Source organism: Hirundo rustica, chromosome 2, assembly GCF_015227805.2.
Source record: "Hirundo rustica isolate bHirRus1 chromosome 2, bHirRus1.pri.v3, whole genome shotgun sequence".
Classification (NCBI taxonomy): domain Eukaryota; kingdom Metazoa; phylum Chordata; class Aves; order Passeriformes; family Hirundinidae; genus Hirundo; species Hirundo rustica.
Genome location: NC_053451.1, coordinates 94,881,473 through 94,907,644, shown reverse-complemented (window position 1 = coordinate 94,907,644; position 26,172 = coordinate 94,881,473). Strand labels below are relative to the sequence as shown.

At 34.9% G+C, this 26,172-nt stretch overlaps 1 protein-coding gene across 3 annotated transcripts in view; it reads left to right on the top strand.

The window, feature by feature from the left end:
• The window catches only part of MYO16 (myosin XVI), a 370,295-nt gene that overhangs the window by 274,914 nt on the left and 69,209 nt on the right, over positions 1-26,172 (top strand). For all 3 annotated transcript variants that reach the window (XM_040056866.2, XM_040056865.1, XM_040056864.1), the window contains exons 24-27: positions 8,238-8,313; positions 11,037-11,212; positions 13,648-13,728; positions 13,976-14,181. In XM_040056866.2, the coding sequence (XP_039912800.1) occupies positions 8,238-8,313; positions 11,037-11,212; positions 13,648-13,728; positions 13,976-14,181 (539 nt within the window). The remainder of the gene's footprint in view (positions 1-8,237; positions 8,314-11,036; positions 11,213-13,647; positions 13,729-13,975; positions 14,182-26,172) is intronic.

Sequence of the window (26,172 nt, the reverse complement as noted above, 5' to 3'; positions counted from 1 at the left end):
CATTTTAATTGGCTTCATTTTGCATACAGATGTGGTTCCAGAACAGTATAGGTTCCCTGTATCTCTTCTGATATATATGTAGGTACCTGGGTTACCAGCATGAATCTGGTAAAAAAATAAAAAAAAAAAATAAATAAATAATAAAAAAGAAAACAAACAAATAAATAAATAAATAAAACACCACCACAACAAAAAAACCCACTATATCTGTTAGTAGTCATAACATTTTTTTCCTACAAAAAAAAACCCAGAACATGCTAAATGTCTTTCAGCATGACTGTAAAATTAGATTAATATTTTTTTATTCCCCTGCCTAAATAGTGTTACCAGTTCTTTAACTAGGCTTCTTGCCCTTTCTTTTGCAATATTTCATTTTCACATTGTGCCTACAACCATGTACAACTGAAAGCAAGCAAGTTAGAAATGTGTTTAAAGGGATGGTATTTATTTGGGCTTTTTTGATAGTCTGACAGTGGTATAAATAGAGACAGATCTGGTTTTTGGCTCCCCATTTGGAAATGAAGCTGATGGAAGTCTTGAGTTGTGTTTTCACACAAGCAAATTTGTTCCTGCCCAATGATAGTTATGTGGTCATTATGGAAAGTCCTATTTGGGTAGTGCTTAATTTCCTAACCCAAATACTCTGAATAGCTCCCAGTAGGTTCTTCTTTCATCACAAGGCCTTCTACTTAGAATCAAATTATTTGCCAAAGTTAAGTGGTTTGAATATCTCCACTATTGGGACTTGTCAGTAGGAATGTGGGCACACAGTCGTTGGATAATAGTACAGTGAAGATTTTGTGAAACTTACCAGGACTTCAAGTGATGAAATAAAGAACTGACCATGAACTTCAGATGTCTAATTTAATTTATAAACTTTTTATACTTGTTATATAAGTATTTTTAATGCCATTCTGTTTATACAAATTCATCATAAGAGCTCAAAATGGTTCCACACCCCAAAACTTGACATGGAAACAGCAGCAAGGCATCTACATTAAAATCACAACCAGACTAATAAGTAAATTTCTTCAAAATGAAATAAATTTTTGCCATATTCTCTGAAGAAGCATTCAGAATATTTGTTAATACCACTATTTCAGGGGCCTAGTTCTGAAAGTTAATTTGTGAGTGGTAAAAGGACACTTTTCATACACGTGTTTTAGTCTTGCATGGTTGTTTAGGTTTTGGTTTATAACACAGACACTTGGTTTGACCTTTTCCTAATAATAGTAATGACATTTAATCTAACAGCATGAACAAATAGACAACTCTCCAAGTAATGTAAATCCACACATTCTTTTGAAGTCAGTGGAAATCCTTTGATTTACATTGGCAAAGGAACTATTCCAGTCAGGTTGCTCTTTGCATCCTTCCAACAATACTTAGCCCTGCCAAGACAGAAAAGTCCTCTTGCAACAGCTTAACTCTCCTTGCTTTAATAGTAATTGAGCTAAATCCTTAAAGACACTTGGATTTTTGGTATCTTGTGGGTCTGTTATCTAGCTATCATAGATTAAAATTGCCAGTGTTTCATGATATGTATTAATACAAAACTTTGATGATAGTATGACTGTACTAAATAACACAAATTGAGTTTATTCTGAGACAAGTATGTCTTCATATGTTGAAACCTGAATATGAAAAACTCAAATTTTAAAACTGCTGATGCTGCTTTTTAGATTGTGCTATCACTACATTTAATAACTTTTTATAGAAGTCATTGGTGATACAGGATTTATAAAGACTTTTAAAGGATGATGCTTTTAAGTATATCAGGATTTATTGGCACTAAATAATAATAATTTCATATATAAAGTATCAATATAGTTTGGCAGGTATTGAGACCCATTTTTATAGTCTGATATCAATTAAATGGATCCAACGTAAGTGAAATATAAAGCAATCTCACTGTTGCCTTCAGAGATCTCCAAATTTAAAACAAGGGGCCTTAATTTTATTGTCATCGCAATTTTTCACTGATTTTTACTCCTTTAACTTCGTAAAGCTTCTCTGTATTTACATGAGTATAACTGAAAGATGAATCAGACTCAAAGGGTAGAGAAAGAATTGCCAGTAAATTGTGACAGGTAATCAAACATTAAAGTCTTCATTTCTAGTGTTAATCATTTATATTCAGGTGATGTGTCTAGGCTGGCAGTTGAGGAGGAAGTCACACTGAATGCAGCAGGCTCTATGTTGGAATAAAGCTAATATTCTGTGTTGGCTCTGGTATGAACCACATATAACCCTTGTAATTTAGGCTTCTTTTCATCAGTAGTGTATGGATGTAGTCCAGAATGAATTAGGTTCATTTCTTTACTCAGACACTTGCAGTAGCTGTTTTAGCAAATAAGAAGTGCAGTTAAACTGGAAAATGCAGTTATTAAAAATATTTCCTCACTGAAAAGACCTATTTTTTTATATTTAACTGAGATTGACGGATAATTTTTTGTGAACAAAAGTGATATATCTAGCTTTATATTCTGAGATAATTACAGCTGATACAGATGTGTTCATGCAGTTTTAAAGACCTCTAATATGTTCATATATGGTGAAATTTTGTGTCAGGACACAGGTAGAAAATTTATCTTTTCTTCCACTAGCAAATCTTTTTTTTGAATTGTATGTGTCATGAATTGGGAGGTATTGCCCATTCCCTTAAGTTTCATGCTCAGCAACTTTTCTTGACACTAAATATGTTGTATTATTGATCCAAGCATAATGAGCCTTAACTATCCCAGAAAAAGCAGTACTGAGAGAAAAAGCGAAGAGAAAATGGGTCAGAAGTAAAAGAAAGAAAGCACATTGTTGAATTGAGACAAAAAACACACAGGAGGCTCAAAGTAGCATGTAAGGGGGAAAAGAAATCCAAATAAATTGGAATCCATACTTAATTTTCTGGCTGAATCAACACTTCAAGGAAGTCTACATATATGATACCATTCTGACAGACTTTGGATTTTTTCTTATTGTCTTGTCTGTTTTGGCGGGAAGAAAGAGGAAAATAAGCCCAAGTTAACTTCTTCACGTGGAAGAAATCAGCACAGGGGTCGGATATTTTAGTGGAATCTGAGAATGGATTTTACATAAATGTGACAGAATGATCCAGTGGAAGAGAGAAAATTAATTTTGCCTCATTTCTTTTGAATCTTGCTATTATTCCTGAACAAGATTAAATCTGTTTTTTTCTGCATGGGCAATATGATATGTTGCTGGTGAACACACATGAACACATGCTTAGCAAAGGCCACTGTGAGCATCAGTATACTTTATCATATCAAGTATTTTACCTTATCTCCTAGTTTTAATTTTACAGCTGAACAGAATCCTACAATGCCTTGACACGTTATGAGTCTTTTTTAAGAGCTGTTTAATGTTGTGGTATCTGAGTGCTGTTAGACAAAAAAGCTTATCTGTTTTGTTCAGGCAGAAGGTAAAAGAGAATGATTTAGGAGTTTTATGACTAAAAAAAAAAATAATCCTAGTGAAAATCTTTATCTGAAGGTTGTTTAACACACTTCTCTGAAGACTGGCAGTCTGATTTCTTCCAGAAAATTTCTGTTCATCTGGGGGGCATTTCTTTGTTTCTGATGCCTGATATGACTGTGGGTATCCTGAGATGCTTCTCGCAGAGACTGATTGGGAGGGAAGAGGCACATGCTACATCTTGCAAGCTTGCCTTGAGGTAGCAAAGCGTTTTATGGGTCCATCTGACCATCAGCTAAACTTATCCTAAGAAACTGTAGTACTGAATTTCTAGGTTCATTTACTGATAACATTAATATTTACATGGTAGGCTCTCATTTAAGGAAGGGCTTCACATGAAATTATATCTTTGAACTGTTAGGCATATCAATAGTCATGATTTTTGAAGAATAATATTTCCATCATTGAATTTTCTCAAGGACTCAAAGTTCTTTATTTTTTAAAAAATTTTGTGGAAGAATGAAATATCAGTAAGTAAATGAGAAATAGGTTGTCTTAGCACAGTGCCAAGAGACACAGCTTTACCTCATAGTGGTATTTAACGTACCAGTATTTGAGATAATTAGCTATTTTCCCCATTTTTCATGTGATTTGAATAATACATTATCATAATCTAAACTTTCTGCTGTTTTAAATTAAACTTGAATTTGCAAATGAGGTAAGCCTCTTGTCGCTGTTTGCCTTGACGATTTCATTTCTCGTTATAAACCGACCAGACCTGAAGATCAACTTCTTTGCTCTATAAACCAGTGCACGTAATGTTCCTTTAAGTGCAGATCAATGTCTTTCATTTCTCATATACCTGCACATCAAAAATACTTCTCAGCTGTCAGCTCACCTTCACCAAGGCAGTCTTCTCTGAAATGCCTTGTATATCCCAGGCAGACTCTGAAACTGAACCTCTAAATCAAATCACAAAAAGAGGTGTATTAATCAATAAGGATGCTTTCATTTTTGCTATTTTTTTCCCCAGGCTGAATCCCCAGACGCAACAATCGAATCAATCTAATCTAAACTGTACCAAGGCCTATAAAAGCTACTTGACATAGATTCTAGTTTTCACACAAGCAAGACAGTCTTGCTTTTTCTCCCTTTCTCTCTTTCTTTCTTTAAGTAGTCTTGATTTGGGATTTTCACTTACCGAAATTTTTACTTTCCCCCACCCGTCTATTTTGTTTCTAAATGCTTCCTTCTTTCAAAATGCTATTCTATCACTGTTAGAATAAGACTTGACAGACTATAAAATTATTTTGTTTGTTTATTGCTTTACAAGGCTTGTTTTGGGAGGTTGATAAACCCGGTGAGCCTTAAAAAATTGTACATTCAAGCATATCACTCACGTTCAAGCACTGGCAGAAAATGAGCCACTACAAGCGTCTCTCTGTGCAATATATTGGACATGTTGGACATGTTCTCAAAAATTTCTCTTTTGCTGTATGAATTAATTATTTTCTTATTAGCTAAAATTTACAACACAGGCAAAACTGATTTTCTGAGTTACCTTTTGCTATTAAATAGTAAAAATTTCATTTTTAACTGGGAATGTAGCCAAATTGTTCTTAATATTCCAGGTGGCATTTTCCTAGCTTGTTTCAGGATTTCTGCCAAATCTGTCATTAACCATGAGGTTTTTGCCCTGTTACAAGATATGAAAATTATTTACCAAAAAAAAAAAAAAAAAAAAAAAAAAAGTGTATTTTAAGGAATTGACAAAAACAGCATGTAAAGGTGGTCCTGTTGATAAAGTATATTGGGATATACAATAAACTTGGAGAAAATCCCTTACGCAAGTCAGATGTTGTGAGAGAGGATACTTCTTCAGTTCAGTAGAAAACACACACAGTCTTCTGCTTTTCTGGCATGAAGATAATGGAGCAAAGAGGCAAGAATATGTAAAAAGATAAGAGAAATATGCAGTTCCCAAAGTCAGGTCTGTGCATGTCTGGTGAGTCTCCTGTTTTCTGGGTATTTTACCTCTTACTTGTATGTGGTAGTTCTTACGGCATTAAAACCAGCTAAGCTAACTTAAACAAGCCGAAAACAGGTTCAAAACAAATAAAATTCAAGGCTGTTTTTTGTTCTTGTACTTAGTAATTAGTGAGACTCCTTGACACAGAGTCTTAAAAGATACTGAAAGTGTTAATGAATCTCTGGAAACAGATTTGAGGAAATGCGACTCAAGAGATACTAAACACAAAGGTGAGATACAGCCTGCAGGACAAGAGTGCCTTCATGGGCAGAGCCCTGAAAGCTGAGAAGGGAACTGGTGTCTGGCAGAGTAGAAAAATTCCTCAATAGTTTTCCCTAAATATTCAGGACTAGATGAATATTTGACCATACCCATTTTGACTTATGTTAAGCTCTCTTCTTTTACCAACTTAAATTTAGAAGGAAAGCAAATCCAACTCCATTTTCTTTTAATCTCTTATAATGAAATAAAATGTAGTGTGGAATGGTACGATTTTTGTTTTCGTTTTTTTTTTATAAAAATGATTCAACTATTCAAGTACTATATAAAGGTCTTGTTTCCTTTGCCTAACGCAGACGTATAGGTTTGCATACTTTCTACCCCAAAAAGTCATCAGATAAAGCAAGATAAAGCAAACTGTGATAAATAGGAGTGACAATAAGGAGTATGTTTTATAATTCTGGACCCATTATCTAAATGAGTGCACATTTCCTGTCTAAAGCATACAATATTTGCTTGGTTTTTGTCTCCCCAGAGTAACTATCCACTGTGCTTGAGTACCAGCCAGTGCAGAGTTTGGACCGGGTTTATTTCACAAACACAATGGAAGAAAACTGGGAGAAATAGATGTGCTCTAGGTGGCATGTAGTTTGCCATCTCTGATGAGGGCAAGATTAAATCAACAAAATTGGCAGCCGGAAGAGGACATATTTCTTTTTCTATTTTGTGGGACAGGCAATGACTGTGGAACCCTAGAGTGTCATTTCCTTGAGTGAGTTTTCATGTCTTCAGGCAGTGAATTAATTTATCAAGTCTATGAGAAAATAGTTTAGAGCATTAGCAATTTCTTCCTAATAGGGAATCCTCCTAACTTTTATCTATTTTATGTGATAAGAAATATGTCTTATGAGTATAGTTCTAGAAGTTTGTGATGTATTATACCAGCATCAACACTGAAACTTCTCCCTGTTTCAATCTAGGCAGTTAATCATAATATAGTATCTCCCACTGCTATACTTACCTACTCTTCCTCCCAATACTAAATCTCTTCTCCTAATTTAGTTAAAGCCCAAGACACTCAATTAGGAACTGGCATTATGAACTTGTCATATAAGTTCTGTTAATTACCTTTTATGGACCAATATGGCTCAGCATTTATGTTGAGTACACTAAACACATTTAATAGTATACTTAGAGTATTCTGATAGTTTGCAAACGGTGTTGTATGTTCTTATGAAATGCAATTAGAAAATACATAACATTGCATCTGTCATGGAAAAGAACCATAATTCTGTTGTTATACCTTGTTCATGTCAGATGCCGTAGTAATTACATCATTTGACAATTACTCAGTCTAACAGATTATACACTTCCAAGTCACATAATTTCTCTTCTGAGCAAGATAGCGTTGCATAATTGTCAAATGACCCAATGGAAAATTATTGCACTGATTAGTGTTACTAATCTTAATTATATATTTACAACTTTATTAAAAGTAAAAGGATAAAATTTCCCCAAACACCTAAGGGGTTTAGGATGTAGATCCAATACAAAAAATTAAAGAAGGCTTTAGATAGAAGCATGATCCCAAGGTAAATAAAACTGAACTGTATTCTAAGTCCCCATTAATTTGCCGACCATGCAAGTACTGAAATACATAATTTTCTTCCTTTTGAACTTAAAAATTCCCTTTGAGTCCTACTACTGTGCAAGCCAGAGCTTCTTATATCTAAAGTCTGTAAATTAACTAGTTGTTTATCTTCCATCCCCATAAAAAGCTTTAAAAAAAAAAACAAAACCAACCAACCTGCTTTCCTGTCTTAGTGCTCCTTTTCTATACAGTGTCTTCAGGGGTGGGCTCAGTATTAAAAGAGACATTTGGTTGTATTCCTTCATTTTGGATATACCCTCGGCACCTCTGGATAGAACTCGGATTTTGCTCAATTTTTTGAGTGTCTACCACATGTTATAATTTTTCTGCAGTCAGATGACAGATGCAGGGACAATCCAGTTGTCTATTATTAAAATCCCAACATCAGGCAACTGAGGTGACTCAAAATCCTTATGGGAGTAGTTGTTAGAAACGTAAATGGGATTTGTGTATAACCTGTTGACTGAACTTACCTCCAAAGGATATATCAGTGATTGGAACTTGTCCTGAGTGTGAGTTTGGACTCAGATTGCTTTGTCATGGTTAGGGGGGACAGTTTCTCATTGACAAGGAGATCGGTGAACTGAGAATGTCTTGCTCATCCTACAGGGAAAACATTGATTAGGTTACTGTATCCTGCTTTACAGTGTGTATTTGAGTCAATGTCTTGCATTGTGGAAATGTTTTAAAAACAGTCCAATGAAATATCTGTAGAGTTGCAGAGGCACATAATGTTCAACAACAAGTTCTGGTCAGCATTGTAGGCACTTAGGAAATGTCAAAAGATACTACCTGGTGGCAGCCTTTAACTGTTGAGTGGAAAATAACATATCTTAATTTCTATTCCTGTAAGACTTTTTAAAAAGATGCATTGGTCATTACTAATGATGTCATAATATTTATTTATAGGTTACATATGAAATTGCTGGTGCGATAGAAAAAAATAAAGATTCCCTTTCACAAAATCTCATATTTGTAATGAAAAGTAAGTAAATGCTTTTGTGGTTACTGTTGTTAGAAATCAAGATATTATGACTTGATTTTAATTTTCATTGAATTTTAAGAGATATTTTTATATATTTTATTTCCAGTAAAAAAAGTCACCCTCATCTTTATCAAGATTTTACTTACAGTATTGTTAGAAATTTGCTCTAATTTAAAAACCTTTAAATTCGTGAATATAAAGCATCTTTCTCGTGTGATGTGATATAAATAACAAGAAGGTGTAATATGATGGGTGTGAATGACTTACAGAAGACAATGAGTATGAACTAAAGCAAAAATAAAACTCAGAAAATAGAGGAAGGAAATTAGGCTCCCAAAATGATAGAGGCTACAGTGAGATGTGCTCCACTGCTTGAGTAGCCTTCTAAAAGCAGTAACTTGTGGGCGTTCTCATGTTTTTCAGTGAATAGATATTAATGCCCATTGAAATGCAAAATTAAATGTCTTTCAGTGTGCATATTGTAAAATTATGCCTAATAATAATAATAATAAAACAAAATAATTAATTAGTCATAATTAATGATTCATAATTGGATTAATGAAAGCCTGTATAATTTCCCCTTTCTGGAGAGGAAAGACAAAACATTTTCCTCAGGGAAATGCCAGTGCACCCTGAGGTGTCATTTGTCTTCTCTCCAACCACTGTAGTGTTTTTCACTTTAATATATTATATACTTAGATTTAATTCCTCAGCAATAGAGGAATTCTGTTAAAATGTATTGCATTTTAGCAATTTTACTGTAAAATTAGCCAAGCTCCCTAGTAAAATAATTGATGCATTTTAGACCCAAAAAGTGTCTAAAATTCTGAATGAAAAATGAAATGAAAGAAACTATAAGAAACTATGAATGAAAAATGAAATGAAAGAAACTATAAGAAACTATCTTGAATAAGAGTCTATTGATTGTAGTTTTAGAGATATTGCAGTTCTCATTACTTGGAATATACATGGATACATGATAATACGCCAAAGAGAAGGCATGACAACTTCCAGTAGGTTCAACGAGAGAAAGCATTCTTTCATTCTCTCACATAGTCTTTGCACTTTCTTTGCTATTTTGTGTAATCAGCTATGCAACTGTTAAAAGGCAAGAATGGAGGATTGTATTGTATTGGATATAAACGTTTAAATATGATGAGGGTGAGTATATGTATAACTGAGGAATCAAATAATAAGAATTATAAGTAATGGGAAAATTCTGGGAACAGAATTTTTACAAAGATGTAAGTCATTTAAGGGCTATATTCCTTCTTTTTTAAGTGACTTAAGCTTAAAAACTGTTGATTGTCAGTGACATATTTCCTTTAGAGTCAGTTTCATAAGTTGTGTAGATGTGTAGCTTAAGTGCATGCTTCCTTTGATTTTCATTGAATTTCATTTCCTGAATCAAAACTTTTACTATAATAACATTTAAGTGATGTGGAACATACCTGCCAGAAAATCAGCCGAAGAGACTATTGACATGGGATGTATCTGTTTTAATTTGAAAGCCATCATTTCTATGCCTGTCCTTATCCTACTTATTACATTTTAAACACATGGGTATTGATGCCCACTGATGGTGCTGAAATCAATTCAATTATCTACTTCCATATCTTCCTCATCATTTTAATGTTCTTGTTAAGTAAGGAATAGTAATCTCCACAGAAAAAAAAAAAAAAAAGGAAACAAATCTATTGCATTTAAGCATATAGTAAGAAACCTTTAAACAGTTATTAAAGAGCAAACTGAGGATTTTTGCCTGCTATGCTAAACTATTATTTATTTATTATTTATCATGCTTATCCTGTTAATCTTTCTGCAGTTTTTGTTTGTTTATGCATATGATGGGCGTGATCATAATGCCAGTTTGCTAGGTGTTAAAAAAAAATGTAACAAGAATTCAGCATGGTTAAGGATGTAACACACAGCGAGTTCTTAACACTTATTGGTGCTGTGGAAGTGCAAGCAGCATGTAATTATCATGGTCATCCTAAAAACCCTGTGACCATAAATGCATAAAGGATAATTAGACTGAAATTAGGATAAAATATATTATCTGTCATAAAATTCAGATTATTTTTGTTTAAAAACACCTCTTGGAATTGTATTTATTTTGCACAAGTAATAATATATATGTATGGCATTGTCTTTTTTCTATAAATGTTTTTAAGTGTGGTCTTGATGTGGAGAAACCAAATTTTCTACAGTTCTGTCTTTCATCTTGCCTTTTTTTAAATCCCTTCTCATATTTTATGTATATATAATTCTTTAGTGCAATGAGTGTCTATAATTTAATTCTGTCAAGTGCCTTCATTGTTTCTAAATACTACATGTTAGAAGATTCTGCAGAACTCGTCTCTTATATTGCTGTAATAGATGGATGAATTGGGAATCCATAATGGAACAGAATTCAGAGGTTACTTATTACTTATGATCCCATAAATAATTAAGTTTAGACAGATTTATCTGAAAGTTTTTGGTTTATGCCCTCTATTTGTTCAGCACAGGACCTAAGTATGTTAAAAATAGTCTTAATATTTTCAGATATTGAATTTTCTTTGATAACTTTGATAATGCTAATTTTTTGATTTGTCCATTTGTTTTAGGTTTACTTATATCATTCTCTCCTACTGTGTATCTTTTTACTGACAAATACAATATATATAATTTTCTAAATTATATTTTTTCTTCATACATTTCTTTCTTTTTTTTATTTCCAGCTAGTGAAAATGTGGTCATCAATCAGTTGTTCCAGTCCAAGCTGACACAAACTGGATCTCTTGTTCCTCCATATCATTCCCTTAAAATCAAAGGGTCTAAAGCAGCTTTGCTCAGTAAAAAAACATCTGTAACGTGTGCAAGTGGAGAAGCAAAGAAGTATATTGAACTCAGCAAGGTAACAATTTAGGATTCTTTCCACTTTGGGCTCCTTGAAGGTTTTTCTGTTATTTTCATTTCTGAAATCATCTTCATTCTCTGTAGTCATTACGCTATTAAAATAATTTAGTACTTAGTATCAACATTAAAGCCGCAAAAGTGAGAAAAAGTTCTAATTTATGAACATTAGTAATTCTGGTTCAAGAATCTCTTTCTTGGACTCTTTGAGCAGAAGGTCATGTGAGATGATGAGGTGCATCAAGCCTGAATCATTCCATGATTGCCTGGAATCATTAGGGAAGGTTTATTAGCAGTGAATGCAGTCTTACTAATTTTTGGCTCTATAGGAGCATTTCTTTGTTTTGTCTCCTTGAAAGACGTTATGATGAATAGTTGAGTAAATTAAGACATAGGAAGTGTAAAAATAAAATCTTAATGTCCTTATTATGTCAACATGAGAAGATTTCTGGTTTGCTAAATACAGGTTTGTGTGGTTTTGTATGAAGATCAAAATGTAATTTTTGGCCAACATTGTTATTTTAAATGATCTCTTATATGTAAATTTTCCCAGTCAATTTGAAATCAAATCAAACACACCTCATTTCTGAACTTATCTCTTTTCCTGCTAAGTCGGACAAAAAAGTTAAAAGAAAAACCCAAATAAACACCAACAAGCCACGAACAAACACAAAAAGAGAGGAGAGCAGGAGAGAAACTTTGAAGATTATCAGAAAGTTAATTGTTCATGTCACATGGAACATCTCTCTTGAAGAGAAATAATGTGATTTACTGAGTTAATCCACTACAGAGCTTTGGAATTTATCCTTCTAGAAAAGAAGCATACACTTCTCACAATACATCAGCTGTTTCACTAGGCTTCTTGAATCTTACAACTCTATTTTCGGTTTACAGCTGCATAAAATTGATTCTGTCATGGGATTAAGGAGCCTGCTCCCATGTGTCATTGTGGAAAGCTTTGTACATCCATAGAATAGCAATGGGAATTTCCTTACAGTCCCTCTACTGATAACAGTATAATTCCTGACTACTGTTCTTGTCAGTAATCTCAGTGGAAGAACTTAAGTTGAAGTGAATGGTGTTGGTTTAAGGCTATATTTAGCAAATAGCTGGGGCACTGCAACGTGCCTCTTGGTGCCTTTCCACTGCAGTAACAGCTTCCTAGAGGAACCTTCCTAAGGATGAAAAAGATCCTAGTCCCATACATGGGAGGAAGTATGAAAAGCATATCTGAGTTAGAAGCCTAATCAAATAAGGTGGCAAAAATATTATTTTGGTTAGATTCCTCAGTAATTTTGTAAACTTTAACTGAAAATGTCGTTGGTATGCTAGTGGGTTTTTTATGAAAAAAATTGGAATAAGCACATCTCTTTTAATTTTTAGTTTTGAAGTTGAGGGTGAATTTGCCTTTAAAATCTTATTGTATCCTAATAAGTGAAATTAAAAAGAGCTCCAAGGTTTAGCATGTGAGTAGAAAATTGCTTGCAGTACAATATTTTTAATGGCATTTGGCTTGAATGGGCCAAGCTGAGATGTACACTTTTTTGATAAAACTGGATCAAAGAGTAGGCCAGAACATTCTGACTCAACAGAAAGGGATTTTTATCAGGTAAGTGGGCTGAAGAAAGGCAGTGGGAAGTCAGAGGTGAAAAGGCTGTCATTGACAAGGGGCTTTAAATTTCACAGCTTGCTAAATCCTGGAATGCAATAATTTTGCCAGGCTTTCTGTAGAAAGTTTAACAAAAGACCCTAAATTCTGGGACTACTTTTAGAATGATTATTGCCCTTTTAATCTCAAAGATAGGAAGTAGAGTAGTGAAAAATAAATGGATTCTCCACTCCCATTTCTGATGTGCTAACCTTGGTTCTAATGAGATAGGAAACTATTAAAAATTTATGTCTCTAATTGGTGAAAATGTGTTAAAAAATAAAAGTTTAACGCTGTTCACATGTGCAAGAAGAAATTAGAAGAGTTTTTAAAAATATTTATATTATTGTTTTGCTATTAAGATTTTTTAGGTGATCAGTACTCTCACATTTACTGACGTAAACATCTGCCAAAGGTGTAAGGCACCTTCTTACAGAGTTACAGAATTATGGTACTTGTAGACAGACTCTATGGGATACTAACTGTACAGGTCCTGCTTTTGCAATAGAGTTCTGAAACACATGGATTTGCCCAGTTATTTGTAAAATGTGTATTATCTTTATCATGTATGTAGCTGGTTTTGAAATCAAAACTTTTTCACCAGTCATGGCTCTGCAAATACTTGAGGATATTTACCCACTCCCCTTTTCTTTCTGAAACTGAATCCTTTTCTATGGCACAGTGTTTGTACAAGTTTTTCCTTCATTAGTCAATTGCAACAGTGATAATAAAGGTCTAGTGCCCATCTTGAGATAATTTTTTTGTATGTGTGCTTTTCTCTTCCACAGCTGTTGAAAAAGAAAGGAACATCCTCATTTCTTCAGAGGCTGGAAAGAGGGGGCCCAAGCACTGTGGCAATACAGCTCAGGGTCAGTGAACGTCTTATGGACAGAAATTTGCAAAAGAATCTCTAGATGCTTTAAAGGCAGGATTACCCTCTGCAGATTGCGATGGAAGAAACAAAAATCTTGTGTTTGTGAAAGCCACTTGCATGACCTGGTCAACCCTTTTGAGAAAATTATGTTAAAAAGTCAGGAAAAGCATATGTGCTGAACACTAATCTTAGCTGCCCAAGAATGATTGATAATTGTTTTTTTTTGTTTTTATTTTCCCCAGAAATCACTTGCAGATATTATTGGCAAGCTGCAGAATTGCACACCACATTCTGTTCATTGTATTAAACCTAATAACTCCAAGTTGCCAGATATTTTTGATAATTTTTATGTGTCTGCTCAACTGCAGTATATTGGTGTCCTAGACATGGTCAAAATTATACGACATGGGTATCCAGTACGTCTCTCTTTCACAGACTTCTTGTCAAGGTAAATTCTTTCAAGTTTCATAAAACCTTTTTTCTTACCTACAGTACAAAGCCTTCTGTAGTGTTCTGGTAGTGCTTGCAATGTTGTTTTGCTTATAAGTCTTTCAGGCTTTTTTTCATAGAAAATCTTGTCTGCCTGCAAGGGGTATAGGCCTGTTACCTTTTAATTTAATAAATCATGAACTCTAGAAATATGTTTATAAATTTACAAATTTATAAAATTTATATCGGTATGTAGAAATATATTTAAAAAGTTCATCAGAAAAATTAGGTTTCAGAAGTATGACATCAGAGAAGAGATTTTTTTACAATTTATGCTGTTTGTATGATTTAAAAAGTATAAAGTATTGCATGTTGTCTGGAGTAAATTAAAAAGGAGAAGGAGAAATAGTCTGATTCTTCAGCTTTCTAGATGTAGGTTTCGTGGGTTCATTATTTGTACTTCATAAGCCAGGATTTGTTTATGCGTGGTTGCGAGGTACTAATGCTCAGACAACAACTCCATTTTTGTTATTGTTGTTAGAGATCAGTGACAAATTAATGTGAAAGGACAAAAAGGTCTGCTTCTCTCTGAAGGCAAACTCTTGTTCCTCATTCCCAGTTCAGTGTTGCGGGTTTGGGTTACTTACATTCTCAAAAGATTCAGGAAAGAAAGAGGACTGTCTTGCCCAAAAAGTATTTGTTTGGCAACCTCATGCACTCAAGACAAGTTCCTTCTCTCTGCATGTTCTACTCCTTGATTGATATATATCAACCAGTCATGATCTAACCTTTGTATTACTCTGAAAAACATCATGGGAATATCACTTATTTACACCCAACTTTTGGTTGTCTTCTTGGCAAAAGTTGTGGATGTTAAATTACTGCTTGGGCAGAAAGTTTTTTTCTCTATTCAGACAGTGAAGAGTATTGGAGTTTATAATTCCACCTCTCTCATTTATAAACCATCTTTATCCTACCACAGTAATAATCCTCGAGTGTGACTCAAGCTGGGCAGGCTGTTTGAGGACAAGATGCGCATAATGGGAGATTTGGGAAAGCTTTCAAGTTCTAGAGTTGTATGGGCAATCTCTGTATAGCCATTTCTATATAACTGAACTGGACCTTCAAGGTACTCTTACATGAGCACTGTGCCACAACCTTTCCTACTGTTAGATCCTTACTGTGGTTTTTGGCAGAGATCTGCTTCCTTGCCACCCAGCCTTTTTCACTGCAATTCCCAGATACAGGCTGGGAATTATCACAGACCTATGATCAGTCCTGGTGGTCAGTGTAGAGATTGCTGCCGTCTTTTGGAGGGTAAAGGAAATTAACCATGTGTGCAAAGGTGCCAGAGAATGGCACTCTTAACAGTACAGGCACAAGTCTGGCATATTTTCTTAATTTTAAGAAGTTTTGTTAAAAATGTAAATTCAGTCCTTTACATCTTCACCTTCAAGTATCTACCAAAGACAAATTTTTTACATGAAAGTCTAGAGAACAACTGGTGTCTCACAATAAATATTTATTTGCAGTAACAAGAATAACACAAGAATAGCAAAAAACTCCAACAATATGATGCCAGCAACGTTTATGCTATGAAAGTGTTCTGATTTTCTTACTCTATAATCTTCATCCCTTTTCCTTCACAATAAATTACCTTTGAAGGTTTTTTGCGGCTGAGCCACTGCTATTTTTACATATTTATGCCAGGTCATATAAATTTTATTGTTATACGTAAAATGGATTAAATAGTGATGGGGCTAGCATGGTGTCACCAAAAATGAAGTTCATTTTATATTCTCTGTGACTGTATATTAAATCTACTCAGAACTTAGCAGTAATCACTCTGCATACAGTGTCTCAATACTATTGAATGTTTAGATTTGTGTACAAGTAGAAACACGGAGCTCTTGGTCCAGAGGTATTGAAAAAGACCATCAGCATTGTGAAACTTTTTTATAGTAGCCATCCATGCCACACAGGCCAAAGCTTATCTTCTTTGTAGGGGAGTGAATTTTTCACTTTACTCACCATGACAAGTTAACCTTTATATTCATGTTCAGTGTATTTGGATAATTCTTTCCATTTAATAGTTTAAGAGTGTGGCTATTTATTATTTTATTGGCTGAAAGTATGAAATAGACTGCATTTCAAAGGTACTGTCACTTTTTAATGCTGTATGGTTTTTTTTCAGCCAATAGACTGCATTCATTGAATTCAGGGATTATGGGTTACCTTTACAAAAAGCTCCCTAAAAAAACCTTCATTTGTGCTACATCTCTGTATTGCCTTGGTAACTGGACAGGATATTTGTAGAAACCAGATAACTACTTGTGGTGATTTTTTGTGAACTGTATTTGTTTTGTTGGCTATTCAGCCAAACTCTTGTCTTGTCTTACTATTCATTGGTTGGAATGAGAAATGATTTTTTCACATTTCCATATAGGCTTACAGACCTGAAGCTGATGGAGTCTTTCACCTTTCAAATTTTTATTTCCTTTGCTGTCAAACTGGTATTTCTAGTATTTTAAGGAGAATTTGTGGCTCCAATCCTAACCTGAATTCCCAAAAGATAGGGAATTACTATCCTCCCTCACCATCCCTGCAGTTTATGTGCATTTATTTTTGGGTCTTCCTTATCATATAGGAAGACCAGAATTCAAAATAGTTATCAATTAAGAAATTAAAACACTTTTTTTTTTTCTGGCTTATAAGAAGACAGGATGGTTGAATTAGGGGACTTCCTAGCAAAGGGATCGAATATTGGAAAACCTATGTTCTATCAGCAATCAGACAGTGGCAGTTCATTCTTCATTGGATGAATTTGAACAAATTTCTACTGCTTAATAAATAGGAATTAATATGACCTGTGTTGAATGTATTTATGAGTTGCATTTGAACTCTTATGATGGCTTAAGAGAGAGAAGCTAAAGAAATGCCATATTTTGCAAGAGCATATGTTCCTGGGCTACAAAGCTTAATCTTTTTTCCTGTTGCTATCTTTTTGTATTTACTGGTTCTGCTTCTGTCTTATCAAAGTAAAAGTTGACAGCCATGAGGTGAACCCCTCCATCACCAAAGTTTGCTGATAAGAAGAGAAATATTGTGGAAATTCTCGTTATTAAATGGAAGCTGTGACACTTATTTTGGATGATTATATAATAAAATGAGAAATTATAAGGTCAGATTCTATTAAATCATGTAAAAATAAGATAATTGAGAAATAGTGTATGTGATTTGCCAACTGGAGATGCAGTGTTTCTGCTGAATTTGCCTGTAGTGTTGGCTCAGTTTCCAAAGTTCTGTGAGCAGACAGACAGGGATCAATTTTTACCTTATCTTAAAAACAGAAAACCTTTAGTTACAAGCATTTTACACTCCTGGAAAAGCTTACCCATATATTTTTGCTTAGTATCTTCAGAATGGTTTTCAGTGGACTATATTTTTAAATTCTAGCTTTGCTTTTTAAGTCAAGGCAGCAGCACAAACAATTTATTAAAGGGTTTAAAGCTTCCAATTTGCAGTCCAAATTGTACACATAGGTAAAGTATCTTCAAATATCTTTTTTCTCGGAAGAAAGAAAACAGTAAAATAGCCATGGAATTAGCAACTCTCTGTAGATGGCTGTTTCTTTCCAGTACTTAGTGTCTTGATATCTTATTTAAAACTATATCTAATTTAAAATAATTCTAATTTTTAAAATATCTAATTTAGAATGGGATATACAAAAAGCCCATTAGTATAAACAGTAATTTATTATGGTTTTGGTAGTCGGTGCCATGGAATAGGAAGAGTATGTATCAAGTGTCTGCTCTGTTTCCATTGCACAACAATAGGGCTCAGAAACACTCTGGGGCACACACAGAGCCTCACTTTACAAGCTTAATATCTAGAATCTAATCTCTTTGCATCAGTTAATAAAATGGGTCCTGGCTGACTTTTGTGTCATTCACCTTACATGGTGCTCAAGGAAGACACATAAAAGCCATTTCGAATATAAATTTTTAAAAGTAAGTATAGTGATCAAAGACCCATGAGGTGACCTCAGCAAATACAAGAATACAGATGTTCAGGGGTGTTCAGGTAAAAAATGAGGCAGTAAGATGCTCTGTTTCACTCCCTTTGAAAAATTTTATTTTGGTACCATCCTCCTCTACAAATACTCCATGTTCTCTAAATTGAAATGGAAATTAAAATACTTCTTTCTTTCTCTTTCTACTTTAATGTTGTTCACCAAGTTGCTGAACTATGCTCAGTTCTTCTCTCTGTCTGTATTTCAGTTTCCTTGCCCAAGGAAGAATTTATGCAGTACTAACTCAGAAACTAAGGTTCACATGTCCCAAGTTTCTTGTGTCTGGGACACTGCTTAGCAGTGGAGACTGCAAGGTGCAGTTATGCAGGTCCTTAAATGAGGCATCTGTGTTAGCCTTCCCTGCCACTTTACAGGAAACACTCAGAGCTGTAGAAGTTCAGGCTAGCCTCTGCGGATTATTGGAACTGATAAGCAATTTGAGCCTTTCACTTAGCGGATGAGAATGGCAGTATTTCTTTGGCAGAAATCACGTTGTTCAGAAAGCCCAAATTCTAGTGTGCTGTTCCTTGCATTTATTTCTGCACTTTTTGAGTGTTTCTTAGAATTTCATTACTGTCTCTCAGGTTTCTAGATGGTCTTTCCTGGAGTTAATTCTATAAATTTACCCTTGTGTTTTCCATTATGGAGGTCCCATCCTGCCTTCTGTTGCTGCTCAAGGAAGAGCAGAGAAAATTTCATAGCCTGAAGGAGAACATGAATGCTGTATCTAGAGACATTCCTTACAGTATCTTTGCAAGAAGAAATAAGTCACAAGAATGTTATGATTTACTATTTCTAATAATATTTTAAAATTACTTAAATTGCATCAATTTAATCTTTTTAGTTTTACTTAGGCTAATGCAGCCATGAAGCTTTATAAGTAGTTATTTATCCTGTTAAGACAGTGTCAGATGCTGGTTTGGAGGTACAATATCATACCTTCTTCCTTTTCATCCTCCTCCTCCTTGTTTTCTTTCCCTTCCCCCTTCTTCCCTATCTTCCCATATTTTTCTCCTTCTACTCCCTCCTTTCATAATCTAATCTTGCTGTCCTATATGAATAAGGTAGAAATATGTAAATCACCAAGTGTAAGCTTTATTTTTAAAAAGGAAATAAAGCGTTAACTTTCTGATTTTTTTTGTTTGTTTGTTTGTTTGTTTGTTTTTAAGGTAACTTCAGAAACGACAAAACATCCATTTTAATAACAAACATTAGGAAGGAAGTATATGAAACACAATGATAATGGATTCTTATGGTAATCATAGCAGTGAGGGTGAAACAAGTATGTTTGAAGACTTCTAATTATGGGTTTCCTTTGATTTTAATATGAAGTTCTTAATTTATTCTTCAAGCTACTCTGAACTGCAGATCCTGAATTCTGTACTTCTAGACAGGGCAGTATTCATTGATAATTAAATGCTCTAAGAGTGGTCTTTATATCAAAACCTTAGTGCTTCAGAGCACTAAATTATTATTAACTCTTTCAAATAATTGACTTTGCTTAGAGATCATTCAGAAAAGCTTTCTTTTTTCTCAGGAAAAATAATGTTAATGTTGATATCATTGTTTTGTCAGGTAATGTGTGCCCTTTTGCTATAAAGCCCTTTTTAATAGATATTGTAATATTTTCACCAAATTCATGCTATTAGCTGATGATGTATTGCACAGATGTTTTTTATGTTTGTAAATCCTACGCACGAGTAATTATGGTATATTTAAACTCCCTTCATCTAGAAGCATTTTGTTATTCACTTCTCTTTCTTTCCCCTCTCCCTTTTTTCCCACTTGAAATCAGGGAAGTTACAATGGTTTTTAATATATAATTCTTGACTTTAAAAAGCCAGCAGAACATTTCAAAGTCTCATGAGCAAGTTAGGGCATTGGTGAGAATGATGTACAGAGCAGATTGCAAGATGATGGGTCATCATCACACTGGCCCTTTCAGCTTTATTGCCTGTTATGCAGTATCAATTATCTCATAGAGCACTACATTGATATATGCCGTGATACCTTAAATCTTTGCAAGGAGAGCATGAAGTAATCTGACTGGTGCTTAAAAAGCAGTATTTCATTAAAGTAGATGTAATGATATCAATTTATATCAAATGGCAGTCCTACAATTTTGCAGTTTGTTGCTTCAAACCTAGAGCTGGAAGTGATATTTCTGATTGAGGGTAATCATTTTTGTTTGTCTTTCTTTCAGAATGCAAGCAAAGGTGAGTAAATGAAGTATCTTAAAGTCATCAGCTTTGAGAGCACTTTAAACTCAAATTCATAAACCTGGTCGTCACTAACTTCCCATGAGGAATGAGGGTCATCCTTGAAGTTTAAAACCATGATTTTCAAAATATCTGTGTCCTCGGCAATTTTGTAATTACTATAGAATCATAGAATGGTTTGGATTGGAAGGCACCTTTAGGATCATGTTGCTCCAAACGACCTGCCGTGGGCACCTTCCAATTATACTGGGTTGCTCAGAGCTGCATCCATCCTGGCCTTGGACGCTTCCAGGTATAAGGCATCCACACCTTCTCTGGGCAACCTGTTCCAGTGCCTTTCCAACCCCACAGCAAAGAATTTCATCCTAATATCTAATATAAACCTGCCTTGTTTCAGTTTAAAGCCATTCTCCCTTGTGCTATCATTTCCTGCCCTTATCAAAAGTCCCTCTCTGGCTTTCCTGTAGGTCACACTTAGGTACTGGGAGGCCACAGTGAGGTCACTCCAGAGCCTTTTCCTTTCCAGGGTGAATAACTCCAACTCCCTCAGCTTATTTTCATAGAATAGGTGTTCCAGCTCTCTATCTTTCTGGTCCTCCTCAGGACTTGCTCCAACAGGTCTGTCTTGTTTTGAGGACCCAAGAACTGGACACAGCACTTCAGATGGGAAATCACAAGGGCAGAGTAGAGGGGCAGGATCACCTCCCTTGACCTGCTGGTCACACTATTTTTGATGCAGCCCAGGGTGCTGTTGGCTTCCTGGACTACAAACACACATTGGCGGTTCATGCCCAGCCTCTCATCCACCAGCACCCCAAATAAAACACTTGAATAAAGAAGTGTCAGTGGTTAACCCCAGCTAGCAGCTCAACCCCACGTGGCTACTACCTTGTTCCTTCCTCAGTGGGGTCAGGGAGAGAATTAGGAGAGAAGTCAGAAAACTCACAGGTTGAATTCATTCTCTACTTCCCCTTGGCAGACAGGTGTTCAGCTATCTCCAGGAAAGTATTTCATCATGCTGGTGACTTGGGAAGACAAACGCCATCAGTGTGAAAGTCCCCTCGTCCTTTTTCAACCCCCAGCTTTTATTTGTTCTTTTCCTTTTACAAACCTTTTGGATGGGGGAACCCAATTTAGGATAATTTACAGCACTCAGAGTTACTCTAAATTACTAATTCCTCATGAAACCTGATAGGAGTTGATTATACTGTAGGAGGGGATCAGAACCCAGAATGCTCTGGCATTCTCCCTGACAAGCCTAGAATTGGAGCAAATCACCCTGGGGAATTTCTGAGATGTAACTAGGTATTTGAGACTGTCTTAGAGGCTACAGACCATTTCAAATCTACTTGGACAATGTAATAGTGTAGCGAGAGTTACCAGGCTACTCATATTATGGAAAAAATAAATAGCTCTTTCCATGTAGTCTGACTGTAGATGGACTGTTGTGTTTTACCTCCTTTAGAGTTGTTTCTTTGTATCCATTTGTCTTGTTTGCCCCATTATGTCCTTTTTGATATTTTAGAAAAAAGAAATGCACAAGATAACTTCATATGCCTGTGGTGACTTGTCCAATTAACCAGGACTTAATTTGTATGGTGTAAAGAAAAATAACTTTTAGGATGAGATTCAACTGATGTGTCTTAGATTTATCCATTTTTGCAGGTATTTCCCAGACTCAGTGTAGCTCTGTTATATGTCAAGGGAAAGAATTAATGCTTCATTAGAGGCTCTAAAAAAATCAGAGAACAACATTTTGGGTTCGAGACAGGTGCAGTTTTTGAAGCTATACCATGGCATTATCAATTCTCTAGCACACAGAATTCATACTGTAAATATGAAGTATCAGTCCTTATGTTACAAGTCACAGAGTTTGGACTGTCAGTTTGGCCTGGTAAAGCTGCTGCTGTTTCTGGGGCTTACTGAGAGTGCACAAATGGCTGACTATAAGAGAAAAGAGTTTCTTTTTTGACTGCAGTTTTTGTCTGGGAGGCCAGACACCTGACTTTATTTAGAAGGCATCTCGCTGTATTTTGAAGACAAAAATAAATATCAGCATTGTTTGCTGGGCATCTTCAGAATCTTGTAATGCAGCCCTCATTTGCTAAAGCAATTACAAATGTTTAAATTTGTGTAAACTATTGAAGTCAGTTGAATTATTCATGTCAGTCATACACTTAACAGTTCTAATAGATTGACAAGAAAAGAGGTCCCTTGAGCAGAAGGATGTAACTAGGTCATTAAACAGCCAGATAAAGGGAAATAAAGATGACATGGTCAGTTAAGTCTCATGGTTCCTAAATTTCAAATGTTTGGTGTGCAATCTGAATAATCTTCCAGCATTATGTATATTACATTTAGCATAGAATGCATAAAACTTAGTGAAGCATCTTGCAGAGTCTATTGTTTTGTGCAATAGAGAATGTTCCAGTTTTTAGGCTGTTTCAGTGAGAATCTCAAGGTATTGTCCTCCCTCCACTATTAGGTGCATACAACTACATTAATTTCCTTAGGCAATAATAAATCTAATGGGCACACAGGCATAATTCTGGCTGAACTCTTTCACCAGTTCTTGTGGTTTTCTTTCTTTTAACTTCAAGATCTGTGAAAATTTAAAATGTTTATTTCATTTCTAGATTTAAGTGCCACCCTTGGTACCTCTGCTTTCCACTAGCACTTGACTTTTTTTATCCCTCACATTTAACAAAATGTTTATTAGATCACTAAATAACCCTTACAATCCTTATAAAAATCTATGCATGTTTTACATCTGTGAATTTTAAAGCTTGTACTGTTTCTAAAGATGGAGAAAAGTTGTCACAAGGTATAAAATACCTACCACAGCACTGGATTTCATCTAAAAGCATGGATTATAAAAACAAATAAAATTATATTTGTATCAAATAAACGTAATGAAAGTTCTTGACCCATATCTCACAAACCGACTGAACTCGATGTGCCTATAACAAGCAGCTAATAACTTTATTTCAGAACCTTAATGTTCCAACAAAAATCGTTATTGAGTACCTCATAATTTGCTGACATCACATAATGACAAAGATTAAGGACATAGATTTATGTGTGATAGTAAGAATTTCAGTTAAATGCCTACCATAGAAATAAACCTGTTAAAATATTATCAACTACCAATATTTTCACTAATCCTTACACATTGAAACTCTTCTAAGGACACACTTGTTAGAATTACTGACCTCATATTATTAAATGAATACAAACAGCATATATTTAAAATAAGTATTTTAAAGAAGTATCCAACACGTTAGTTTATGCCAGTGGCACTATGCAGGAACTTTGAATTATCAGATTAAAGTGCAAATTGTCACATAGATTAAATTTACTGTATAATTTTAAAATAATTCCTTGCTATTTGCTGCTTAATTAAATATGTCTGCATGTTTTCAGTGCTTAGTTGATCTTGAGTGCTGCATTTTTATGGTCATAGGACTTGTATAGATGCAGTCCAGCTGCCTCACACTCAAAAACAACTGTGACCCTCCTGCTGTTTATTCTTTCCATGGCTCTGCAGCTGTTGAATTCTTTCCACTCAGCTCAGATATTCATGGCACCCTTTTTCTCCTTATCCATATCTTGATATTCTTTACAACCATCTTCAGCAGAAGAACGTGAAATGGCACCTCCTAAAGCTAGATTTCCTAGTCAGGCTGAATAATGGTAGGCAGTTTATACTGATGATATCCGGGAGCAAACAAAAAATCCTATGCAAGCATACACATAAAATCCTTTTATGTATCTTAATCACTGGATCTTACTTTGCTTTCTTGTTTAGTAGCATTTAGTGAATGTGGCATTCATTTAACATCATCTGTTTTAGCAGAATTACTCCAGCTGTATTCCACTCTAAATGAGAGCAGAATCTGGTCCACTCTTTTGCACATGACTTTAACATATCTTGAAAAATTATGCTTTTGTACAGTTGGTCTAACCATTATACAATCCAGAGCCAAGAGAATCCCTGTTACCCAGACTGATAGCACTCACAGGGTTCAAAGGCACAAGGGAAGCTCCCACAGAAGAGAGCAGAAGTAGAGATGATCTCACAGAAAAGCTATTTTGCCATATGGTTTATAAAGGTCCAGAAATCCTTCCCCATAATCCAAATAAACATTGTCTAAGCTACTAGTGAATATTGTGGGAAGGGTTTTATATGTTCCCATTTCTCTTTGGATGAGTACTGGTTGCACAGGAGAAAAAACATCAAAAGGAATGAAGAAATAAAGCATTATTTAGGTGAAACAGCAAATCTAAGAGATCCTATTTCTCTTTAATATCACAATTTCCATTTGATTCTGGTTTACTTTCTGCTTCTGCAATAATCATCTATCTCAGTATATTTCCCAATGAGCTGGGCAGTGCCGTCTTGGCAAAGAGTGAGCCACTGAAGTAGCGATGTCACCAGGAGACAAAGCAGGAAAGTTGTACAAGCCCACTTTGGTGTTTCAGTTGAAGGACTTTTGATTTTCATGCCCTACTATCACGTGGCTGTGTCTGTAGAGAAAGGAAAGGAGTTTCACTGGACACTAGTGCTAAAACACCTTTGTGTTTAACAGAATCAAATTAGCAGGTTAACAGAGAAATTTAAATTTATTTTATAGCCCATATTTTCGGTGTACAGTGAAGCATTTTATGGCCCTGTGTGCATGTTGGTGGGTTGCTCAAACATGAAGAGGTAGTTAGCTGTGGAAAAGACTTACCTGGCAAGAGCTAAATGTAAACATTTGCTGAGGTAGAATCATATGTATATGTTTGTAGATGCAATAGAGCTGCTTGTTTGCTCAATGCTAGCATATTTCTGAGACAATGTGTGATTTTTGCCAATTCTTAAAGTAAATATGTTTTGCATTGCTTTATCAAGATGAAATGGGAATGTCAGCTTTAAGTAAGATGGTGCAAAAATATTGCAAATCTTTAGTAAATCTTTAGCAGATGTTGTGAATTTGTATTTTTTATTTGCATAATTGAATCCACTAATCCCAAGTGCTGAACTGTAATTTGTATTCCACTCACTGTTCTGCTGCCACATTGTCTGAGATCAGGAAGCCTCTGCTTAATTACAGGAAGTATATGAATAAATAATCTAGGACTAAGACACACATATCTTCATTACTTCTTTTCTTCAGAAACTGAAATTCAGATGTCTAGAAAAGATTAAGGGTCGCAAAGCCTAATGAAAAAAAACCCATAAAACTCAGGAAAAAATAATTCTTCCAATTCATTTCTTTATCATCTGTCATAAGGTAGTATCTTTATCTGAGAAATTTGTCTTACTTTTTATTCAGTCTAAATTAAAACATCCCCCAATGGCCACTTCTGCAAAGGTGTTTGAATCCAGTGGATTCATAGTCATGACCCCCCCCCTTAAAGTCTGTGCTGAGCTCTACATTGACCCAGTAGCTGACTCACATTTGAGTCACTCTAAAATTTTGTTCTGGGAATTTTCTGAGTATTCTTCAAGTTTTATTTCTTAGACCAAAATTTTGCTCTCTTATCTCAGTTACGTGTCATTTATTGTAACTCCGAGTATATTTTCCTTCTTCCACAGACGCATTAAATCATGCTGTATATTTCCTTATGACCCCTTATATAGGAAGAAAATTTTAATTGTTGAAGTAAAAAATCAGTATATTTTATCAGAAAAACCACCAGAAGCATATATAAAAACAAGGTAAAACTATGATTA